The sequence below is a fragment of the Hemiscyllium ocellatum genome, chromosome 6 (genome assembly GCF_020745735.1).
Source record: "Hemiscyllium ocellatum isolate sHemOce1 chromosome 6, sHemOce1.pat.X.cur, whole genome shotgun sequence".
Lineage (NCBI taxonomy): Eukaryota > Metazoa > Chordata > Chondrichthyes > Orectolobiformes > Hemiscylliidae > Hemiscyllium > Hemiscyllium ocellatum.
The window spans coordinates 4,217,770-4,239,987 of NC_083406.1; the positions used below are offsets into that span (position 1 = coordinate 4,217,770).

General features: G+C 41.1%; 1 protein-coding gene across 1 annotated transcript in view; it reads left to right on the forward strand.

Annotated features, from left to right (window-relative positions):
- The window catches only part of LOC132816349 (protein diaphanous homolog 3-like), a 545,172-nt gene that overhangs the window by 462,783 nt on the left and 60,171 nt on the right, over positions 1-22,218 (forward strand). Inside the window, exon 27 of the mRNA XM_060825802.1 lies at positions 395-454. Within this exon, the coding sequence (XP_060681785.1) occupies positions 395-454 (60 nt within the window). The remainder of the gene's footprint in view (positions 1-394; positions 455-22,218) is intronic.

The window sequence follows — 22,218 nt, forward strand, 5'->3', positions numbered from 1 at the left end:
GAAAGTTTAAGGGGGATACACACAGCAAGGATTTCACACAGAGGGTGGTGGGTGTCTGGAACACATTGCCAGCAGTGATGGTAGAGGCAGGCACGATAGATTCATTTAAGATGCGTCTGGACAGATGCATGAGTAGGTGGGGAGTAGAGGGTTACAAATGCTTAGGAATTGACCGACTGGTTTAGACAGGTGATTTGAATCGGCTCAGACTTGGAGGGCCGAAGGGTCTGTTCCTGGGCTATAAATGTCACTGGATAAGTAAAGTGCTTAATGTCTATCCATGCTATTTATAATGCCAAGAAATATGCTAAAAATAAACTTTTTTCATATTTGGCACATATTTCCATATTAACAGACATTTCAATTTCATTTATTTGTATCATGCCTCTTACAGATACTCAAAAGACTACAAGTCCAAGATCACAATGGCCTGTTTTGAAATCTTGGAACCAGGGTAAAAAAAGAAATCCTATATTAATATGCATGCTCTTTTCATTGCTTGGGTCTAACTCACCTGAATTATTTGCAGGAGTTTTCTCAAAAATGAACCTATGTAAATTTTTGTAATTCAATGTTTATACACTAGAGAAATTTACTCAACGATTCCTTTTCTTTACAAATCACTTTTCAATTAACACAATTTCACTGTTCATGTCATCAGAGTCAAGATATACTTTATTCAGGAAGTGTGCTAAGAGATTTTGAAGGATTTTAAAGTAAGAAATCTGTGGGCTAAATTATATTATCAGGCTATTTCCAAACCTCTTCAACCCCATTGGTAATATATTTCATGGAGTTAATGGTCAACCAAACCTCCTTAATGCCAGAACTGTTTATCTCATATTTCATTGATCTTGATCGGCAGGTATCATATTTCATTAAACGTTTAGAGTTTTCATTTTGCAATATGACAGAGGAGTTTGTTGAGACATTAGAATGGTTTAAAATTAAGCTTGTTCAAAAAAAGATGGTGTAAAGATAAGCCTAGCAACTACAAGCCAGGTTAACTTTGGTCATGGGTAAACTTTGAGAAACATTCTAATATCCCATTCTGAGGAAAGGTCATATGACCTTTGTGAACTGTGATTTCTCTCCACAGATGCTGCCAGACCTACTGAGCTTTTCCAGCATTTTCTTCTTTTGCTAGAGAAACATTAATTTGATGCAAAACTGATAGTCATGTGGAAGAATGAAGGTCAACTAAGGAAAGCCAGCATGGATTTAATAGAAAATCATGTTCAACAAACTTGCTGGAGCTTATTGAAGAGATAACAGGGGGGTTGAAGAGAGCAATGCACATGATGCAGCACACATAGACTTCTTTAACTTTGTTACAACTCAGATTTCCTTTTACGAAGATTAGTGGTGTTTAATAGCAGTATACAGCAGAACTGTGAGCAAAGTTAGAGCTCATAGAATGATTCAAGTCCTTTGGCACCATCCTTGCGACCAGGGGAGACTGAAAGGTTATTCTGCAATTGCTACTCTCACTTCCTTAGACTTTCTTTAGTACAGTGTGCATTCATATCTAGATTCATGTTGATTGTGACTGAACTCATTATAGTCACAAACCCACATTCCTACCTATACATAACCTTTCACCTCTGAACTTACCAAGAATCTATCCACATCTGCCTTAAAAGTATTCAAAGATTCTTCTTCCAATGTCTTTCCAGGAAGAGAGTTTCAAGTAGGTAAAGTCTATTAGAAAAACATTCACCTCATCTGTGTTTAAAAATAAGCATTGTCCATTTAAAAAAGCAACCCTTAGTTCAAGATAATCCGAAATGAAGAAACATCCTTTCCACATCTATCCTTCCAAAACCCTTCAGTATCTTAGATGTTTCAATAAAGTTACTCATATATTTCTAATCTTGACAAAGGGTGTCACTGAGGAAAGATTGAGGATTGACCTGCTTAGCATAAAGGAAATGTTAGAAAGAAAAAAAGAGACTTGCAAAAGAAAGTTGATTAACACAAGTCACCAGTTGAACTGTTGAAGAAAAGAATGGGTGCTTGTTACAAGACATTATTGGAGATCTTCCAAGCATGATGCCTTTTATGAGAAGTTATAAAAGTGTTAAATAGGAACAATTTTTGTATGGGCCATTTTATGATTAACATTGGTTAGCTACAAGATAAAAGAGAGTCGGTATAAATGAATCCTTTGCTAGCTGACAAGATGCCAGACATAGTGTACCACAGGTATCAGTGCTGGACACTCAAATATCAGCAATTTATATCAATCACTTGAATGAAGAGAGCAAAGATAAGCTTTTGTTAAATTTGCTGATGACACAAAGGGAAGTGGAAGAGTTAGTTGTGATGATGATATAAAAAGGCTACAAAGGTTTGTAGGTTGTGTAATTGAGTAGGCAATGATCTGGTAAATGGCGTATACTGTGAGGAACTGTGAAATTGTCCATTTTGGTAGGAAGAATATAAAAAGAAATATTAACCAGTTGGTGAATGGCTGCAAAGCTCTGAGATGCACAGGGATCTTGGTATCCACATTCATGATTCTAATAAAATATGGGTAAGTGGGCAGTTATCCTCTTCGGTAGGAAAAGACAGACTGTTTGGTGTATCAAAATTCATTCATTGCCATCACTTAGTTCTGTTTTCATATGTTCAGTTGAGGGTGACTGCAGCTTTCTATCATGTCACTATTGTAAATGGCTTTAAACCAGATTTGGGCAACAATAAGCCACCCTTAGCCTGCCAAGTGATCCTCTCCAGCCAGCCACCCAGGCTTCAAACACAGGAGGGGCAAATGGACAAATCTACAAGGAGATGCTCTTTTTGGGGTCCTGGATAGAGCAAATACAGGAGAAAATATAGCTTAGAAGCAGAACATGCTGGAGAAACTCAGCAGGTTTGGCAGCACTTATGAAGAGAAAGTAGAGTTAACATTTTGAGTGACCATTCTGAAGAATTGTTTTGAACTGTGCTTTCTCTCTACAAATGCTGCTAGACCTGCTGAGTTTCTCCAGCATATTCTGTTTTTGTTGCAGCCTTCCAGCAGATTGTTGTTTCATTTTAGGAGAAAGTACAGCCTCTGATTGAAAGGGCAGTTTGCAGTGCACTTATGAGTAAACTGAGGCCTGTGCATGGGAAGTAGTAACCACGTTGGCCATGAGATTGGCTGGATGGTGGGGAATAGGGGCAGAGAGTGCAAAAAATGAGCTGTTTGCCAGGCAGCTGCAGGAGAAAGAGGAACTGAAATGCCAGTCCAGAGTAGGGAAAAGAAGCTCCAAGTGGTCTAACAGGTGGAGGGGAAAGTTGGAGAATGGGTCAGGAGGAAGTCAGGGTTCTCCACTCCACTCACACAGTGCCCCATTGAAGGAGCAGTCAGGATGGTAGAACAGAATAGCTGAGCCTAGGGTTGTGTGTGTGTGTGTGTGTGTGTGTGTGTGTGTGTGTGTGTGTGTGTGTGTGTGTGTGTGTGTGTGTGTGTGTGTGTGTGTGTGTGTGTGTGTGTGTGTGAATAAGGGAAAATGAGAGATTGTGCAATTGAGTGAGTAATGAAGAGGGAGCTGGATGTGAGAGCGTATGCAGAAAGGAGCGGGCATGAGAAAGCCAGTTTGCAGGTGGAAACGAGCTTGTGAGGCAGAGTGTGTGGAAGGGAGCAAATGTGAAAGTAAGTGTGTCCAGGAGAACCAAAGGGTGAGAGTATCCAGAAGGAAGCACGGGTGAGACAGTGTGCAGCAGGGAATGTGAATGTGAGACAATATGGAAGGAAGCAAGTATTTAGAGAGTGTGCGGGGAAAGGAGCTATCATTTAGAGAGTATGTAAGAGGGAATAACTGTGAGAATGGGTATGTGTGGAAGGATGCGAGTGTGTGTGTGTGTGTGCGCGCGCGCGAGGATCCGAGCATTTAAAGAGTGTGTGTAGAATGATCATAAGAAGTTGTGTTGGGGGTAGAGTGAGTGTCCAGAGGGTGAGCGAAAGAGGAAGTCTGTAAGAGCATGAGGGAGTGTGCACCAGAGGGAGCGAGCGTTTTAGAATGTGTGCCTGGGAGGGTTGGAATGTGAGTGTATATGTAGCAATCAAAGCGAGTGTCTCAAAGAAGGGCAAAGCTAGTGTGAATGTGAAACTGAAGGATGTAGAGTGTGTGAGTAAGGTGGGGGGCAGGGAATGTGTAAGGATGAGATTGTGAGAGCATGTGTGTAAATTATGCTGGCATGCCACCCTCCCTCACCTCTATCCAGGACTTCCAGGTGAGTCAGAGATTCTCCTGCCTCTCCTCCAACCTAGCTTACTGTATCTAGTGCTCCCGATATGGTCTTCTCTGCATCAGGGAGACCAAATGTAAACTCAGGGCACATTTCGCTGAGCGCCTCAGCTGGGTCCACAGGGACTGACCTGACCACCTAGTCACCGCCTATTTCATTTCCCCTTCCCACTCCCTTTCCAACATGACCATCCTCACCCTCTTCCATTACCACAGCAAATCAGACTGCAAATTGAAGGAACAACACTTCATCTTCTACCTGGGCAGCCTACAGCCCAGATGATTCCAATTTCAAATAACCTCCCGTCCCATCTCCCGACTCCCTTTCCAGACCCCCCCACCCCCCCCCCCTTCCATTCCTCTAACTGACCCTTCCTTCCAGCTACCAACCGGATTCATTCCTCCCATTGACCAACCAGGCCATACCTTCTACCTATGTTCACCTATCACTACCTCATCACTCCGCCCCCTCCTCACCCAAAACTCTTCCCCACCTACCCCTTTATCTGCAGCTCCCCTTACACCCATCCCCAGCCCTGAAGGAGGATTACACCAGCGACATTGACTTTACCACCTCCTGAGGCTGCCTGGATTGCTGTGTTCTTCCAGCCTCCTGCCTGTCTATCTTGGAATCCAGCATCTGCAATCTTTTTTGTCTCTACATGGTGGAGGGATGAAAGGTAAAGGAGTGATGGAGAGTGAGTGAGGGAGTGAGTGTCGGTGAGGGATAGAGAGTGTATGAACGAGGAAGAGACCATGATTGAATGAGTGAGTTGAATGTGGGATGGGGGCATGTGGAGTATGTGGGTCAAAGAGGGGTTGAGAATGAGTGAGAAAGAGAATGATTGAGGAAGGAATAGAGCATGTCTGAGTGAACGAGGAGAGAAAGAGACTATGTGCACACAAGTGGGTGAAGTGAGTGAGATTGAGAGTGAGCCAAAGCAATCTCCCTCCCCTCCCACCCCTTCCACTCTCCCCATAGCCTAACATTGTCCATAAAGTAGATGGAGAATGGAGGAGACCACAGGTTGAAAGGCAATGTGTATGAGGTATGAAGTCCAGAGCCCAGCTTGGATTCTGCCTCACAAGTCTAATATTAGTTTAACTTAATATCTTAACTCAACCCTGGTCCCCTCCCCTTTCCTGATAATCAGAAAATTTGGTCTACCCTGTCTCGCTACTTTCTGTCTCCAGCTCTGCTTCTTAATCAAGAAGGCAATAAATGTTTTATTAGTTAACTCTGCTGCAAGCACTTTTTAATTGTCAGTTTTATTAATTAGTCATTTATTGATGTTATTGACTTTGCTTCTTCTCTCCCCCTGAAGCTTATGGTTACTGTTGTGCCAATCTTACCTGTCTAAAATTTACTCTCAGGGACCTGAGTAAAGCAAATGACAATTTGCAATGTGGCTCCCTGTGTGAAAAGGTTGGGCAACCCTGGTTTATAATTCTTGTACAAAAGTCACATTAGAGAAGCCAGTACATTTTACAAAATTATTGTTCCATGAAACAAATCAACAAATCCCCAACATAAACTTTAAACAGTGCAATAAGCAGTCGTGACTTTATAAACTGTTCAAGCAGTTACAAATGCATGTGATTTGCAATCATCGATTATGTTAAGATTGATTTACAACAGGTCACATACAAATATAGAAGCAGTCATTGTTTCCCAGAACATAGCTTACAGGTCCTTATAGTCTGGGTACAGATGTGTTGAATTAACTTGCACCACATATAAATACTCCCATTTGAGATTCATTCAGCATCAGTAGTTTAAATGTTTAGAGAAAAAAAATAGTTTTCATCATATGTTGCAATAAATAGTTATGTTATGGCTATTCTACAAAAAAGCAATCATTAACAAACTCAAAATTTAAAATGCAGGCTATCAACTATATATAGTATATTTAACTTAATAAAATGGCTCTTCATAAAAGCATTCTGAAATAAAATGTAGCACTGAGCCATTTAAAAAAATAATATGTCAAGTGACTGAAAGTATGGTCGAATATGTTAATTTGGAAGTTACCTCAAAAGGAGAAAAGCAAAGTAACTAGGCAGAGAAGTGTAGGGAATGAATCCTAGGGCCCAGACAGTGGAAGACACCAGTTAGTGCAAGGAATGAAGCTGGAACTATTCGGTTTCAAAGATATCAAAGGCAAGAACAAAATTTCAGCAGCAGATGAACTGAAGCTAGAGTGAATTGAGGGTATGTTAACAAGCAGTCATAACACAAGTATGTGATTGTGAGACTACACATGGAGTATTTATACAGTTTAGATCTTCTTACCTAAGAGAGAATATACTTGCCATGGGGCAAGTGCAACAAAGGTTCACCAGACTCATTCTTGGAAATTGAGCTATGAGGAGAGATAGAAGAAACCAGGCTTTTATTCTCTAGAGATTAGAAGAATAAGCTATAGTCATTGACAAACATTACATTTTTACAGAGTTTGTCAGTGTTGACTGGGTTGTGATGAACTAAAAAACACAAGTCTCTTTATAAGTGTCTGCCATTTAGGACTGAGATTAGGAAGAATTTCTACATACTGAGGCCAGAGAACCATTGCGATTCCCAACTTTGAGGTTTGAAAATCAATCATGACAAAAGCAGGGACGACCCAGCACTGGCCTAATAATTAGTTCATTGGTTTGTAATTCAGGAGGCCTTCTCGAAGGGAGTCAATGCTGGCCCTCCTGCTAAACTTTCATAATAGGCCCCCAACAGCTGAATCTACCCAATGTATGAGTAAACTTTTACACATCTATATTGAATGTTAGACAGCAATCTGATCATTTCACAACAGTGAATGAGTCAAGAAAGATAATAGAAAGGTAGAGCAGAGCATTGTTAGCGTACATGTATGAAATAATGCTGAGCTTCTCAATTATCTTGACATGGGATAACTAGTAGTTTCAAATTAGGACGAAACTAGGGATATATCCCTGGGGAGGACACCAGAAGTAACAGTGCAAGATCAGGCAGAGAAACCATTACAAGTGAAAGGGAGGGACTTGGCTAACCTGATTGGATGGCCTTGATCTTAGTTACAACGAATTAGACCATAAGACCATACTATATTCGAGCAGAATTAGGCCATTTAGCCCATCGGGTCTGCTCTGTCTTTCAATCATGGCTGATAGATTTCTCAACTTAAAAATGTGTTGCTGGAAAAGCACAGCAGGTCAGGCAGCATCAAAGGAACAGGAGAATCGACGTTTCGGGCATAAGCTCTTCTTCAGGATAGATTTCTCAACCCCATTCTCTTGCCTTTTCCCTGTAACTCTTGATCCCCTTACCAATCAGGGACCTATCTATCTCTGTCTAAAATACTCTCAATGTCTTGACCTGCCCAGCCCTTTGTGGCAATGAGTTCCACATAATCACCACTCTCTGGTTGAAGAAATTTCTCCTCATCTCAGTTCTAAAGAGTTGTATTTTCATATTGAGACTGTGATCTCAGGTCCTAGTCTCTCCCACTAGAGGAAACATTTTCTCTACATCCACTCTATCCAGGCCTGTGATATTCTGTACGTTTCAATCTGATTCCCGGTCATCTTTCTAAACTCCATTGAGCACAGACCTAGAGTCCTTAACCGCACCTCATATGACAAGCCCTTCATCCTCTGGGTCATTTTTGTAAACCTCCTCTAGAACTTTCACAGGGCCACCACATTCTTTTTTAGATATGGGGCCCAAAACTGCTCTCAATATTCCAAATAGGATCTGACCAGAGCCTTGTACAGCCTCAGCAGTATACCCCTGCTCTTATATTCGAGCCCCTCTTGAAATGAATGCTAATGTTGCATTTGCCTTCCTAACTGCCAGCTGAACCTGCATGTTCACCTGAGGATAATCCTGATCTGGGACTCCCAATCTCCTTTTTGCTACAGATTTCTGAAGCCTTTCCCCATTTAGAAAATAGCCCATGCCTCTATTCTTCCTATCAATGTGCATAACTTCACCTTTTCTTACATTACATTCCATCTGTCTAATTCTTTGCCCACTCACCGTGCATTTCTGCAGCTTCTGCTTCCTCAACATTGCTTGGCCCTCCACCTATCTTTATGTCATCTGCAAACTTAGCAACAACGTCCTCAGTTCCTTTGTCCAGATCATTAATGTATAGTGTAAATAGTTTTGGCCCCAACACTGACCCCTGTGGAACTCTACTAGTCACTGGCTGCCATCTTGAAAAAGACGCCTTTATCCCCACTCCCTGCCTTGGTAAAACAAACAAGGACAGGACTTATACAATTAATGGTAGGGTTCTGGGTAGTGTTAGAGCCAATCCTCTAACCATGCCAGTACCTTGTCCCTAATAAGATGCCGGATATATTGAAGTAATGGAAAATCTAGAGCTAAAATTTCATCTGGGCTTCAAAGCCAACCTGTGCACTTTTGAGGCTCACAAAATGCACATACAATCCTCGGTCATGGGAATCACTGAGCATTTTGTGAGCTGCAGTGTGATGCTCACAGAGTGTGAGTGCAGAGGCGATCCAGTTAAAGGAGCCACTTATGTAACGCAGTATTGCAGTGCAGCTCCAAATTGTTTGCAGGCCTCTTAAACCTCAACTTCATCTTCCCCTCCCACCCACTCACACTAATCCAACGTATTGCCAGCTCCCATTGTCCCATTTCCCTTTGCATTCTCACATCCTATCTCACATTTGCCCACGCCACTCCTGTGCCTGCACTTATCCAGGATGAACCATGTCTGGTTTTCAGTAACAATGCAATAATACTAGTATTATTTTCAATTAATGGAAAACCATTAACCTTCTGAGATTGCAGAAAAAATCCAGAATCCAAGCTCATTAACGTTGGACAAAAACCCAAGGGAAGAATAATTTTAATCCTTCAAAGTGTTATCACATTTGTAAAACAACCACATCAAAGACATATTTTATTTTTATAAGCTTAATATCAATAAGACCACCTGGTGAGATGAAGCTTTTGAAACCCAGCCAAGAAGTCATAGTCGATCAGCTGTTATAACATAAGCTTTGATTTCCATTGACAGAGCAGAGCAGATAGCGATTTACATGTTAAGGCAGACTGCGTGTCGATAAATGGAAAAGAAGCAGATACAGACCTTTTTATTGCCTTCAAAAGCTTTTTCGGAAGCAGCTAAATCTGCCAATCTAATTAATTCAGAGCACTTAAAAAAATGTAGCCAAAGGGCATTTTCTTGAACACAACATGGTACTTTCTCCTTTGGAAAATGACTGCAATGCATGTGAACAATTTCACAATACTGATAAATGTGAGGGTTAATTTACCATGGCAGCGTAGTTCCCTGTGATAAATCATGCATACAAATATATCTACAGTGTAATATAGCACCTAGTAGTGATCTTTGAAGATGTGAAAATACTTTGCACATGCCTTTTAGTTTAATAGTCTTCCAAAACCCTGTATCACCAGAGAAAAATGCAATGAAGGCGGATGTCCAAATTATCCTTATTAAAAATGGGGAATGAAATATCACTTGGGGTGGTAAACATTCCCAGCCTGCTAAAAGGCCAGAGCAAAATGGGGAAGGTGACAGTTCTGTCCCTTATTTGTATTTCCTCCAAGGTTCCAGATGGCATTTAATTTGGATAAATGTGAAGTATTCCATTTTGGTAAAACAAACAAGGACAGGACTTATACAATTAATGGTAGGGTTCTGGATAGTGTTGGAGAACAGAGAAGTCTTGGTATTCAGGTACATTAGTCTTTGAAATTTGCGTCATATAGACAGGGTGGTTGGGGGAAGGATCCAGCAGACCTGGTTGGGGGAAGGATCCTGTCCACAAGTGTTTGGATCTATGGGGATTCGGAGGAGGTTAGAGTAAAGGTTGGGGTTCTTGTCCACGTGGGGATGTTTTGATCATCTGAGGTGGAGGTGTTTGAATCTGGTGGTGGAGTAGGAATCAGTGTATAAGTGTTTTGGAGGGCCTAAGAGAGTCTAGAGGTTCGTACCATGTTGGAAGGGAGTGGGGACAATGACAGGGTTCCCTTAATGTAACTTTGCATCCTCACAGTCTCCATGCCATTTCTAACACTTTCATGTCAACACCACTACCACTCCCTTCCTCTCCATTTCCAACATTCCAAAGTGACTTCTTGTTTCCATCTGATCCTGGTCCACATTTCCGTCATGCCGAAAACCAGCTCCTTTTCAGACACGCACAAGAGATGCACCACCTATCTGTTCATCGCCTCCGTTCTCAGGACGGCGCAAGTTATCAAGAGAGGTTGAGTAGATTAGGATTATTTTCATTAGAAAAATGGAGGTTGAGGGGGGACTTGATTGAGGTCTATAAAACCATGAGAGGTGTACACAGGGTGGAGAGCAAGAAGCTGTTTCCCAGAGTGGGGGATCTCAGTTACTCAGGATCATGAGTTCAAGGTGAGAGGGAAAAGGTTTCAAGGAGATATGCTTGGAAAGTTCTTTGCACAGAGGGTGCTGGGTGCCTGGAACACATTACCAGTAGAGGTAGTAGAGATGGACATGATAGATACATGAATGGCCAGGGAGCAAAGGGATACAGCCTCTTAAAAAAAATAGGCGACAGGTTTAGATAGAGGATCTGTATTGGTGCAGGCTTGGAGGGCTGAAAGGCCTGTTCGTATGCAGTAATTTTCTTTGTTCCTTGTTCTTTGTTCCCACCTTCCATAGTCCCAAGTGACGCTATGGTTCATTTGTAGTTACTTCAATGAATAACATTGTATTCACTGTTCTACATATTTCTATGGCACCAGGGACCCATGGTTAGAAGGGTAGTGGTAGTATTTGTGAAAAGGCACCCACTCCCATCATTGTAATGTCAAAAGTTACACAACACCAGGTTACAGTCCAGAGTGTAGCCTCCTCAGATGAAGTGAGAGAGAAGCACACAGACACAGAATTTTATAGGCAGAGAGATCGAAAGATCATACAACTGGTGTGAGTGGATTGTCAAATAATAAGTCCCTGCAGGTGATCAAAAATCCTAGCAGCAGGAGAATCGGCGTGTCGGGCAAGAGCCTCATTCCTGATGAAAGGCTCGTGTCCAAATCATTGAATCTCCTGCTCCTCAGATGTTGCCTGATCTGCTGTGCTTTTCCAGCACACACCCTTGACTCTGATCTCCAGCATCTGCAGTCCTCACTTTCTCTGAGGTGGTCAAAAGTGTCAGACAGCGTCAGTAAAGTGTTAATAGCTGAATAACAAGCAGAGGGATGACCTAAAACCCAATTAAATGAGGCAGAGAGATAATTACAAAAAAATAAAAATGAGGTGGCGCTGGAGATTAATCAAATAACTGGAATAATTTGACAGGAATAAGAGTCAGATGCCGAGGGTCTAACCAAAGTAATAAATAATCCAGGAGAAAGTGAGGTCTGCAGATGCTGGAGATCAGAGCTGAAAATGTGTTGCTGGAAAAGCGCAGCAGGTCAGGCAGCATCCAAGGAACAGGAGATTCGACGTTTCGGGCATAAGCCGATTCATTCAGATTCATTCCTGAAGAAGGGCCTATGCCCGAAACGTCGAATCTCCTGTTCCTTGGATGCTGCCTGACCTGCTGCGCTTTTCCAGCAACACATTTTCAGATCAGTAATAAATAATCCAAGACTGTACAAATGAACTAAAGTAGAGAGATCATAAAAATTTGTCAAGGTGATGGGTCAAAACAGGACAATAAGAAAGATTTTATGGGTACAGTATGGTGGGGTAACATGTAGCGCAACATGAACCCAATATCACGGCCATCTTCATTGGTAATATGGAACTTGGCTATCAGTTTCTGCATGGTGATTCTGCGTTGTTGTGTATCTTGAAGGCCAGCTTGGAGGACACTTACCCGAAGATCAGAGGTTGACTTTCCTTGACCACTGAAGTATTCCCAGACTGGGAGGGAATATTCCCTCACAAGTTTTGCTCTGCATAAAGAATGTTCCACCTATCACTGGATTAATAACAATAACAGCAAGATAAGGCCTTTTAGTGGCCAACAGGGCAGGAAAACTATCCAGGGGTCCTCATGCCTCAGACTTAATCTGAGTGAAGGTGGGAGATTGTTCCTGTCTCCATCCATCACATACTGATCCCATTGCCAAACTTACCAAAGAAGGGTATTTAAATTCCATCCAGCATATTAAATGCTTCATTCATAGTGTTAAGGATTTAGATGGAGAGGAATTTATTAAGTGTGTACAAGACAATTTTCTGATTCAGTGTGTGGATGTACCTACGAGACAAGGTGCAAAACTTGACCTACTCTTGGGAAATAAGGCAGGACAGGTGACTGACGTGTCAGTGGGGGGGCACTTTGGGGCCAGCGATCATAATTCTATTAGATTTAAAATAATGATGGAAAAGGATAGACCAGATCTAAAAGTTGAAGTTCTAAATTGGAGAAAGGCCAATTTTGACGGTATTAGGCAAGAACTTTTGAAAGCTGATTGGGTGCAGATGTTCGCAGGTAAAGGGACGGCTAGAAAATGAGAAGCCTTCAGAAATGAGATAACAAGAATCCAGAGAAAGTATGTTCCTGTTAGGGTGAAAGGAAAGACTGGTAGATATAGGGGTGTTGGATGACTAAAGAAATTGATGGTTTGGTTAAGAAAAAGAAGGAAGCATATGTCAGGTTAAGACAGGATAGATCGAGTGAATCCTTAGAAGAGTATAAAGGAAGTAGGAGTATACTTAAGAGGGAAATCAGGAAGGCAAAAAGGGGACATGAGATAACTTTGGCAAATAGAATTAAGGAGAATCCGAAGAGTTTTTACAAACACATTAAGGACAAAAGGGTAACTAGGAAGAGAATAGGACCCCTTAAAGATCAGCAAGGCGGCCTTTGTGTGGAGCTGCAGAAAATGGGGGAGATATTAAGTGAGTATTTTGCATCAGTATTTACTGTGGAAAAGGATATGGAAGATGTAGACTGTAGGGAAATAGATGATGGCATCTTGCAAAATGTCATGTTACAGAGGAGGAAGTGCTTGATGTCTTGAAACGGTTAGAGGTGGATAAATCCCCAGGACCTGATCAGGTGCACCCTAGAATTCTTCCCTGGGAAGCTAGGGAAGTGATTGCTGGGCCTCTTGCTAAGATATTTGTACCATGGATAGTTACAGGTGAGGTGCTGGAAGACTGGAGGTTGGCTAATGTGGTGCCACTGTTTCAGAAGGGTGGTAAGGACAAGCCAGGGAACTATAGACCAGTGAGCCTGACATCGGTGGTGGGCAAGTTGTTGGAGGAAATCCTGAGGGACAGGATGCATATGTATTTGGAAAGGCAAGGACTGATTAGGGATAGTCAACATGGCTTTGTGCATGGGAAATCATGTCTCACAAACTTGATTGAGTTTATTGTGGAAGTAACAAAGAAGATTGATGAGGGCAGAGTGGTAGATGTGATCTATACGGACTTCAGTATTGCGTTCAACAAGGTTCCCCATGGGAGTCTGATTAGCAAGGTTAGATCTCATGGAATACAGGAAAAACTAGCTATTCGGATACAGAACTGACTCAAAGGTAAAAGACAGAGGGTGGTGTTGGAGGGTTGTTTTTCAGGCTGGAGGCCTGTGACCAGTGGATTGCCACAAGGATCGGTGCTGGGTCCTCTACTTTGTGTCAATTACATAATGATTTGGATGCGAGCATAAGAGGGACAGTTAGTAAGTTTGCAGATTACAGCAAAATTGGAGGTGTAGTGGACAGCAAAGAAGGTTACCTCAGATTACAACAGGATCTTGATCAGATGGGCCACTGGGCTGAGAAGTGGCAGATGGCGTTTAATTCAGATAAATTCATTTTGGGAAAGCAAATCTTAGCAGGACTTATACAGTTAATGGTAAGGTCCTGGGAGTGTTGCTGAACAAGGAGACCTTGGAGTGCAAGTTCATAGCTCCTTAAAAGTGGAGTCGCAGGTAGATAGGATAGTGAAGAAGGCGTTTGGTATGCTTTCTTTTATCGGTCAGAGTATTTAGTATAGGAGTTGAGAGGTCATGTTGCGTCTGCACAGGACATTGGTTCGGCCACTGTTAGAATGTTGCGTGCAATTCTGGTCTCCTTCCTATTGGAAAGATGTTGTGAAACTTGAAAGGGTTCAGAAAAAATTTACAAGGATGTTGCCAGGGTTGGAGGATTTGAGCTATAGCGAGTGGCTGAACAGGCTGGGGCTGTTTTCCCTGGATCGTCGGAGGCTGAGGGGTGACCTTATAGAGGTTTACAAAATTATGAGGGGCATGGATCATGTAAATAGATAAAGTCTTTTCCCTGGGGTTGGGGAGTCCAGAACTAGAGGGCATAGGTTTAGGGTGAGAGGGGAAAGATATAAAAGAGACCTAAGGGGCAATTTTTTTCACGCAGAGGGTGGTACATGTATGGAATGAGCTGCCAGAGGATGTGAAGACTGGTGCAATTGCAACATTTAAGAGGCATTTGGATGGGTATGTGAATAGGAAGGGTTTGGAAGGATATGGGCCGCATGCTGGCAGGTGGGACTAGATTGGGTTGGGATTCCTGATGAAGGGCTTATGCCCGAAACGTCGAATTTCCTATTCCTTGGATGCTGCCTGACCTGCTGTGCTTTAACCAGCAACACATTTTCAATTGGGATATCTGGTCGGCATGGACGAGTTGAACCGTGGGGTCTGTTTCCATGCTGTACATCTCAATGACTCTATATGTCTATGATGTTGAAGAATGTCACATCCCTTAAATTTCAGATTGTAGTTTGGAGTTGAATGTCACATTCTTATCCATTTCTGGAGCTTTCTATTTTCAAAATCCTTGGAAAATATTTGTGAATAATTGCATTTCATTTCAAATTGATTGCTGCCTTTGCTTCAGGATAATTAAATTGTACTCTGCTCTTATCTTTACTTGCCATGAAGGCCATTGCCCACCCACATACATCAAGCTAATTGTGTCACTGCTAACAGTTGCTTTTGTGACTTTGCCTCTTTAATATCAATTCCTCCCTCTCCTCAAACTAGCTTGAACAAAGGCACACCACCTGAATACAAATTTGCATTTTGTGTAGAGCTGTGCATCAGGCTCACTGGCTAAATGCCAAGCCTACTCTGTGTTCGTGCAACAGATGTGATAGGGGTATCAAATTGCTCCCAGTCATAACAATTAACATCTCTCTGCCTCATTTTATGGCTCCTTGAAAACCGATTCGAGTTGCTGTAAGCAGAGCGTGAATGACCACATCTCTATTATGAGTTGTATCACAACATTATCAGTTCATACATCAGGATTGTGCAAACCATGAAGCCTGAGAACTACCCATGTCTCAGCTAGGGTCCTGTCTGGCTAGTGTAGTTGCCATGGTGATAGAATTCTGCTGCAAAAACAGGGCAAATGCTAATTGCAGCCATTTGTTGTTCCTTCTGTCGTTCTTTAACTTGCGCAGTTGCAGAGCTGCCTGAATCTCCAGGCTAACAGCATGATGTTGCCCCCAGAAGCAGTTCTGCTGAAAGCAACCGGCTGCTCTGTTCAAAATTGTACGAGCAGCCGGCATTACTTGCAGTGCTGCTGTGTGGGCAGAAGTACACTTGGCTTCAGTCCTGCCAATTGTTGATTAGGGACTTGAAAATGGATGCAGTTTGGAATCTTTTGGGGAAAAGAGACTGATGACAGGAAGATTAATTTGACACCAGCCCCTCTGAGATGAGTCTGTGTCAAATTAGAACAACTGTTTTAGGAGGCATCAACACAGCAGTAAACACAACAGACACCCAAGAGGGCTTAAGTGCAGATGCCATGGCTATCCTGTCTTTTCTGTGTTATTTGCAACTATTGAAGTACTATCAGAGCAAAAAATGAATTTGCTTGGCTCTAGGAAATTTCTATTCCAAGAAGATATACATTCATAATCTTTAACTTCATGTTTATACTGAGACTACAGTGGGTCAACCGAATGGTTATCACAAAGTTAATTACTGTATGGTTTATCAGAACAAAACTGGAAACATTAGCTCCAATGTTCTGATCAGGATCAGAAACCCCATTTCCAACCACAATCAGACAGAAATAAGTACTCATTTGCCGTTCTGCCTGGTTTTTCTAAGAGATCTTCCAATGAATAAACAACACTGAGAGTTCTCACAGTAACATGTCTCTCTTTATACTTTCATGAGATGTGAGCATTGCTGGAATGGCTAGCATTTGTTGCACATCCCTAATTGCCCTTGAACTGATTGATGTCCAAAGCTATTTTAGGGAGCAGTTAAAAGTCAAATACATTGCTTTGTGCCTGGAGTCAAATATAGACTAGACATTTAAGGACAATGTCCTTCCTTCTGTGAAGGACACTAATGAAGTAAATTGATAATAGTCATCATGATCACTATTACAGACACTACCTTTATTTTTCACATTTTATTAATTTGAATTTAAACTTCATCAGCCACTATGGTGGGTTTTGAACCCAAGTCGGTTGAGTTTTGGATTGGGACTGATATCACTGTATCATCATTTTCCCAAGCTGCTGTATTCCAGTAAGTAGTGAACATATTTACCCCAAAGGCGTCTTTGAAATCCCAATGAGCAAAGGCAAGTGTGTGAGGGGCTGGCATGTGTGAGCTAACTGGGCAAGTGGATATGGTGGTAGTAGGCCAAGGGAGAGTCACCTTAGTTCAAAACGGTTAGTTAGATTGGAGGGTGTCAGGTTGTGTTGGGGGTTGGTCAGGTCAGAGCTAGGGTTAGTTGGGTTGGGTTGAGGGAAGTTAGGGTAGTGGAGTTCATTCAGGTTGTGGGAAATCAAGGGATTTTGAGGGGGAGTCATGGGTAGTGTGTGTGATTAGTAGGGACTGCCAGTTCTGTGGTTACACTGGCATTAGACTAGGATTTTTCAGTCTCCAATTTCCTGGATAACTATCACAGCAATAAGAGGGAAGCAGTAATGTAATTGTAATGCCAGTGAACTAATACTGCAAAACTCCAGGCTAATGTTCTGGATACATAGGTTTGAATCCCGTTTGGAGATGGTGAAGTTTGAATTTAATAGAAAAATAATGTTACAACTTATCTGGAACAGGTCAAAGTTCTGGGGACATGGGTTCAAAAGTAATTTGAAAAAACAAAATTGAAATTAAAAGCTAGCCAAATGCCAGTTGTCATAAAACCCCATCGAGTAAGCATATGTCCTTTAGGGCAGGAAACCTATCACCCTTGCTTGGCCAGGCCTGCACGTGAATCCACACCCACAACTATGTGGTTGAATCTAACTGTCCACTGAAATGGCCCATTAAACCATTGCAAAATCTAAGAAGGAATGAAACTGGATGCAGCACCTGACATTGAATACCACAAAGACAAAGACCCTAATAACATTAACACAATAGCCCTGAACATTTGAACTCCAGAACCAGCCCCACCCATATACAAGTGGTCCCAGAACATCTACAACACTGGCATCAACCCAAAAAGATGAAAATTGCTCAGATACGTCCAGTACACAAAAAGCAGGACAAATGCAATGTAGCCAATTATTACCCTATCGTTGTATTCTTGAGTGTGATACAAGGGGTACTAATAAGTGCATTTGCAAAGGAACAACCTGCATAAAGATATTCAGTTTGGTTTCAGGTAGGGCCACTCAGATTCTGACCTCATTACAGCAAAAATGGACAAAAGAGTGAGGTGACAGTGACAGCCCTAACAAAACTGTTCTAACAAAAACTGGAATCAGGAGTCAACTCTCTGCTGCATGTGTCCTACCTGGCATAGCGAACGTTGGTTGTGGTGTTTGGAGGTTAGTCATCTCAACTCCAGGACATTTGTGCAGGAGTTCCCCAGGGGAGTGTCAGAGGTCCAACCATCTTCAGCTCCTCCCTCAACGACCTTCCCTCCATCACAAGGTCAGAAGTAGTGATACTCGCTGACTGTACAATGTTCAGCACTATTCATGACTCCTCAGATACTGAAGCAATCCATGTTCAAATGCAGTTGAAACCTGGATCAGGTTTGGGCTGATCAGTGCCTAATGACATTCATGACACACAAATGCCAAACAATGACCATGTCCAGCAAGAGAGTCCAACCACCATCCCTTGAAATTCAATGGCTTTGCCATCACTAAATCTGCCACTGTCAACATCTCTGGGGTTACCATTGACAGGAAACTGAACCAACCAAGCTTATACATACTGTGGCTACAACAGCCAGTGTGAAGCTAAGAATTCTGCAGCAAGTAATTCACCTCTTATCTCCCCAGTGCCTGTCCATTATCCTTTTGCTGTAGAACATTGCAGAGTCCAACAAGTGGAAGATCTGGGAAATTGTGTTTACTGTCATTTTTTATTCAAAGTACCTAGACTGCAATGTTAACTTATTTCTCATTAATCAAGCTATTGTGTTCCAAGTAACTTACTGACATTTGTTTCCAAGAACTTTCAAAACCTGTTTGGGACAGATAGAATGTGTAACGCTAACAGATACTTTTGACTGATAAAACTGAGATTCATACATGATAAATGTCAGTATAACAAAAGACTGTTTTACTGTTAGCTACCAAGAATAATTGTTATTGTTCTCAGTGATACCTCTGCAAGATAATTTAGATCTGAGTTAATTTATTTAATGTTTTGATTTGACTGAAACCACAGCCAATAGCAATTATTATTATTATTATTATTATTATTATTAGATAGCCAATTATCAAGGAAGGCAATGGCCTAGTGATATTATCACTAGACTTTTAATCCAGAGACCCAAGTAATGTCCTGGGACACGAGTTTGAATCCTACTACGGCAGATGGTGTAATTTGAACTCAGTAAAATCTGAAATTAAGGGTCTAACGATGACAGTGAATCCATTGTCGATTGTTGGAAAACCCCATTTAGTTCACTAACGCCCTTTAGGGAAGGAAACTGTCATCCTTACCTGATCTGGCCTACATGTGACTCCAGACCCACAGCAATGCAGTTGACTATTTACTGCCCCCGGGCAATAAATGCTGGCCCGGCCAGTGCTGCCCTCATCCCATGAATGAATAACAAAAAAGCAAAGGAGTAGCATGCAAGCAAATTGAAACTTTTCTTCAGATGCAAATTATTTATTTACTTGTTTTAATGGGAGAGAAAGAAATGGAAATTATTTTGAGGTAGAATGAGGAAGTACATAGATATTATTACCAATACCAACTGGTTGAAAGGTTTTTGTCAACAGTGAATGTGAGTAATTACCTGTTCAGAAATTTGCAACTTCAACACAGAAACATAAAAAGGCCTGTACAAATAAATATGTTCAAATTGAAATAAATGGGCTATAGTTTCAGCATTGTAACTGTTAGTTTTCAACTGCTCATTGTAAAAAGGTTAGCAACATTTTTACATGGACAATATTTCAGAAAGATTATATTAAAAACCGAATAGGAAACATGGTGAGATATGTGATTAAGCTTGTGTCATTTTTTCATTCAAGGTTATGCACCATTTTTATAATTTGTAAACAATTAATTGTTAAATAGCAAGTAACCAGAATAATATCAATATATTAATGATTGTCCTTGACCAAAGTGAAGTACTGTTCTGAGTTCAGAAAGGCAAATTCAAATAAATTTAGCATTGTGCCCTGTGACCCACATACAACTTTTACTCGTTTCATTCTTTTACAACCTAAACCTGCTGAGGATTCATTTTTGGTTTGTTACTATAAAGTTGAAGAGAAATTTAGATTCCCATGCAGAGTTGACAGTAACTAGAGCAGATCAATGGGGATGCAGGTTTCTCCCCAACAGTAGTCCTGCACTGAGCAGGTGACTAGGCATGACAGATTTCTGCACACATTATCCCTCATAGACAAGCAATTGGGGACACTGGCAGTCCCTCACAAAGAAGGCGAGTATGCTTGCAGCCTTATCTGCGTTTGTAATCTCTCACAAAGCAGCTAAGGTGAATAAAGTTGATGGCTTCTACACAGCACCAATCCTTTACAGAACCGGTGAAAAGATACAGTGCCAATCATTTGTAACAGTGGTGGAGAGATATGCAACCTTATCTATACCTCTGATTGTGTACGGGATAACTAAAGGATGGTTTAAGCCCCTGATTGCTACAATGTCAGTGCCAAAGAGCAGGTCGGTTGGGCAAAGTGCCAGCCATTAAAAAGCAAGGCTGGGAATAGGATATTCACACTTAGAGCAGCATTCCATAAGCACATCAATGAAACATTGTGAAGGTCGTTTAATCTGGAGAATAGATCACATCTGTGAGGCAGACTATTAAACTGAAAGAAAAAGTATGTGTTCCACAAAGGAGAGTGGCAAGCCAGAGGATTGGACAGAATATAAAGAACAATAAAGACTGACTAAAAGATTAATAAGGAGGGAGATATCAGACAATGAGAGAAAACTAGCTCGAAAAATAAAAATAGATATTCAGAGTTTCTACATGTATTTAAAATGGAAAAGTGTAGGTGAAGTGAATGTTCATTCTTGAAAGAGAATCTGAGAAAAAACAGAATTGGCAACTGAACACACTTTCAAAACTGCCTTCACTGTAGTAGATACAAATAATATCCCAGAAATGATTGTGAATTAAAATGTGAAAGTGAGCGACAGACTTGAAATAGTTACCATCTATGGAAATGGTGCTGAGAATATTATTTGAACTAAAATGTGACAGGTTCCCTGAGCCAGATGGACTGCATCCTAGAATGTTACAAGAAGTGACTGTTCACGATTCATTGATTTTAATTTTCCAAACTTCCTTAAATTCTGGCAAGGCCATATCAGATTGAAATAGCATATCTGATTCCTCTATTCAAGATAGGAGAGAGATGGAAAGCAGAAAAGTATAAGCTGGTTAGCCTAATCATGTTTGACTAATTTAATAGAGTTCTTTGAGGAAAGAAGAAGTAACAAGCAACAGAGATAAAAAAAAACAAGGATCCAATGGACATAGTGTATTTAGATTCCAGGATGCATTTGACAAAATACCATATTAACATATACAAGATAAAATAAGATGTGGAGGTGCCAATGTTGGACTGGGGTGGACAAAGTCAAAACTCGCATGCCACTGGGTGAAAGTCCAACAGATTGCATGATTTTTGAATTTATTCTAAATAAGAGCTAATGGTCAAGATGTTACAAATTACCATGGATAGAGGATTGGGGATTGGCAGGCATAATTTTTCGGCTGAAAGCATATGACAAGAATTGCACCATAAGGTTGGAGCCTCGGTTATTTCCAAGACATAGGAAAGCCTTGGATGAAGGAACAAAATGTATCATTGATGAATTTACTGGTGACACAAAATTAGGTAGATAAGTAAATTGTGAGGAAGACATAAGGTGTCTATGAAGGGACATAGATTAATTGATTTGAAAAGCAATATTTGAGATGAAATATAATGTAGGAAAATGTGCCCAATTTGGCAGGAAGAATAGAAAGGCAGCATATTATATAAATGGAGAGAGATTACAGAATTCTAACAAACAGGGGGTTCTTGGTATGCTGGTACATGGATCACAAAAAGTCAGTATCCAGCTACGAAGTGTGATTAGGAAAGCAAATAGTATGTTGTTTATTTTAAGAGGAATAGAATATGAAAGTATAAATGATTTGCTATGTTTATATAGTATGTTGGTGAGGCCACATCTATAGTTTCAGTTCCTTTATTAAAAGAGCATATAATTGCATTAGAAGCAATTCAGGAGAGGTTTATTTTACTTATATCTGAGAAGAGGTTGGTTGGAGGTGGGGGTGGGGGTGGGGAATAGGTTATCATATGAGAAAAGTTTGGTCAAGTTGGGCCTGCATCAATTAGAATTCAGAAGATTGTGACTGATCTGATTGTGGTCTCAAATCCAGATTCCAGTCTATCTCTGATAACCTCTGATTCCCATATGAATCAAGAATCTACCTCTGCCTCAAACGTATTCAATGACCTCATTTCCTCATCTCCCTGGGGAAAGAGAGTTCCAAAACCTCTGAGAGGTGATCTTACTGAAACAAAGAAGATACAGAACATTGACAACAATAAAG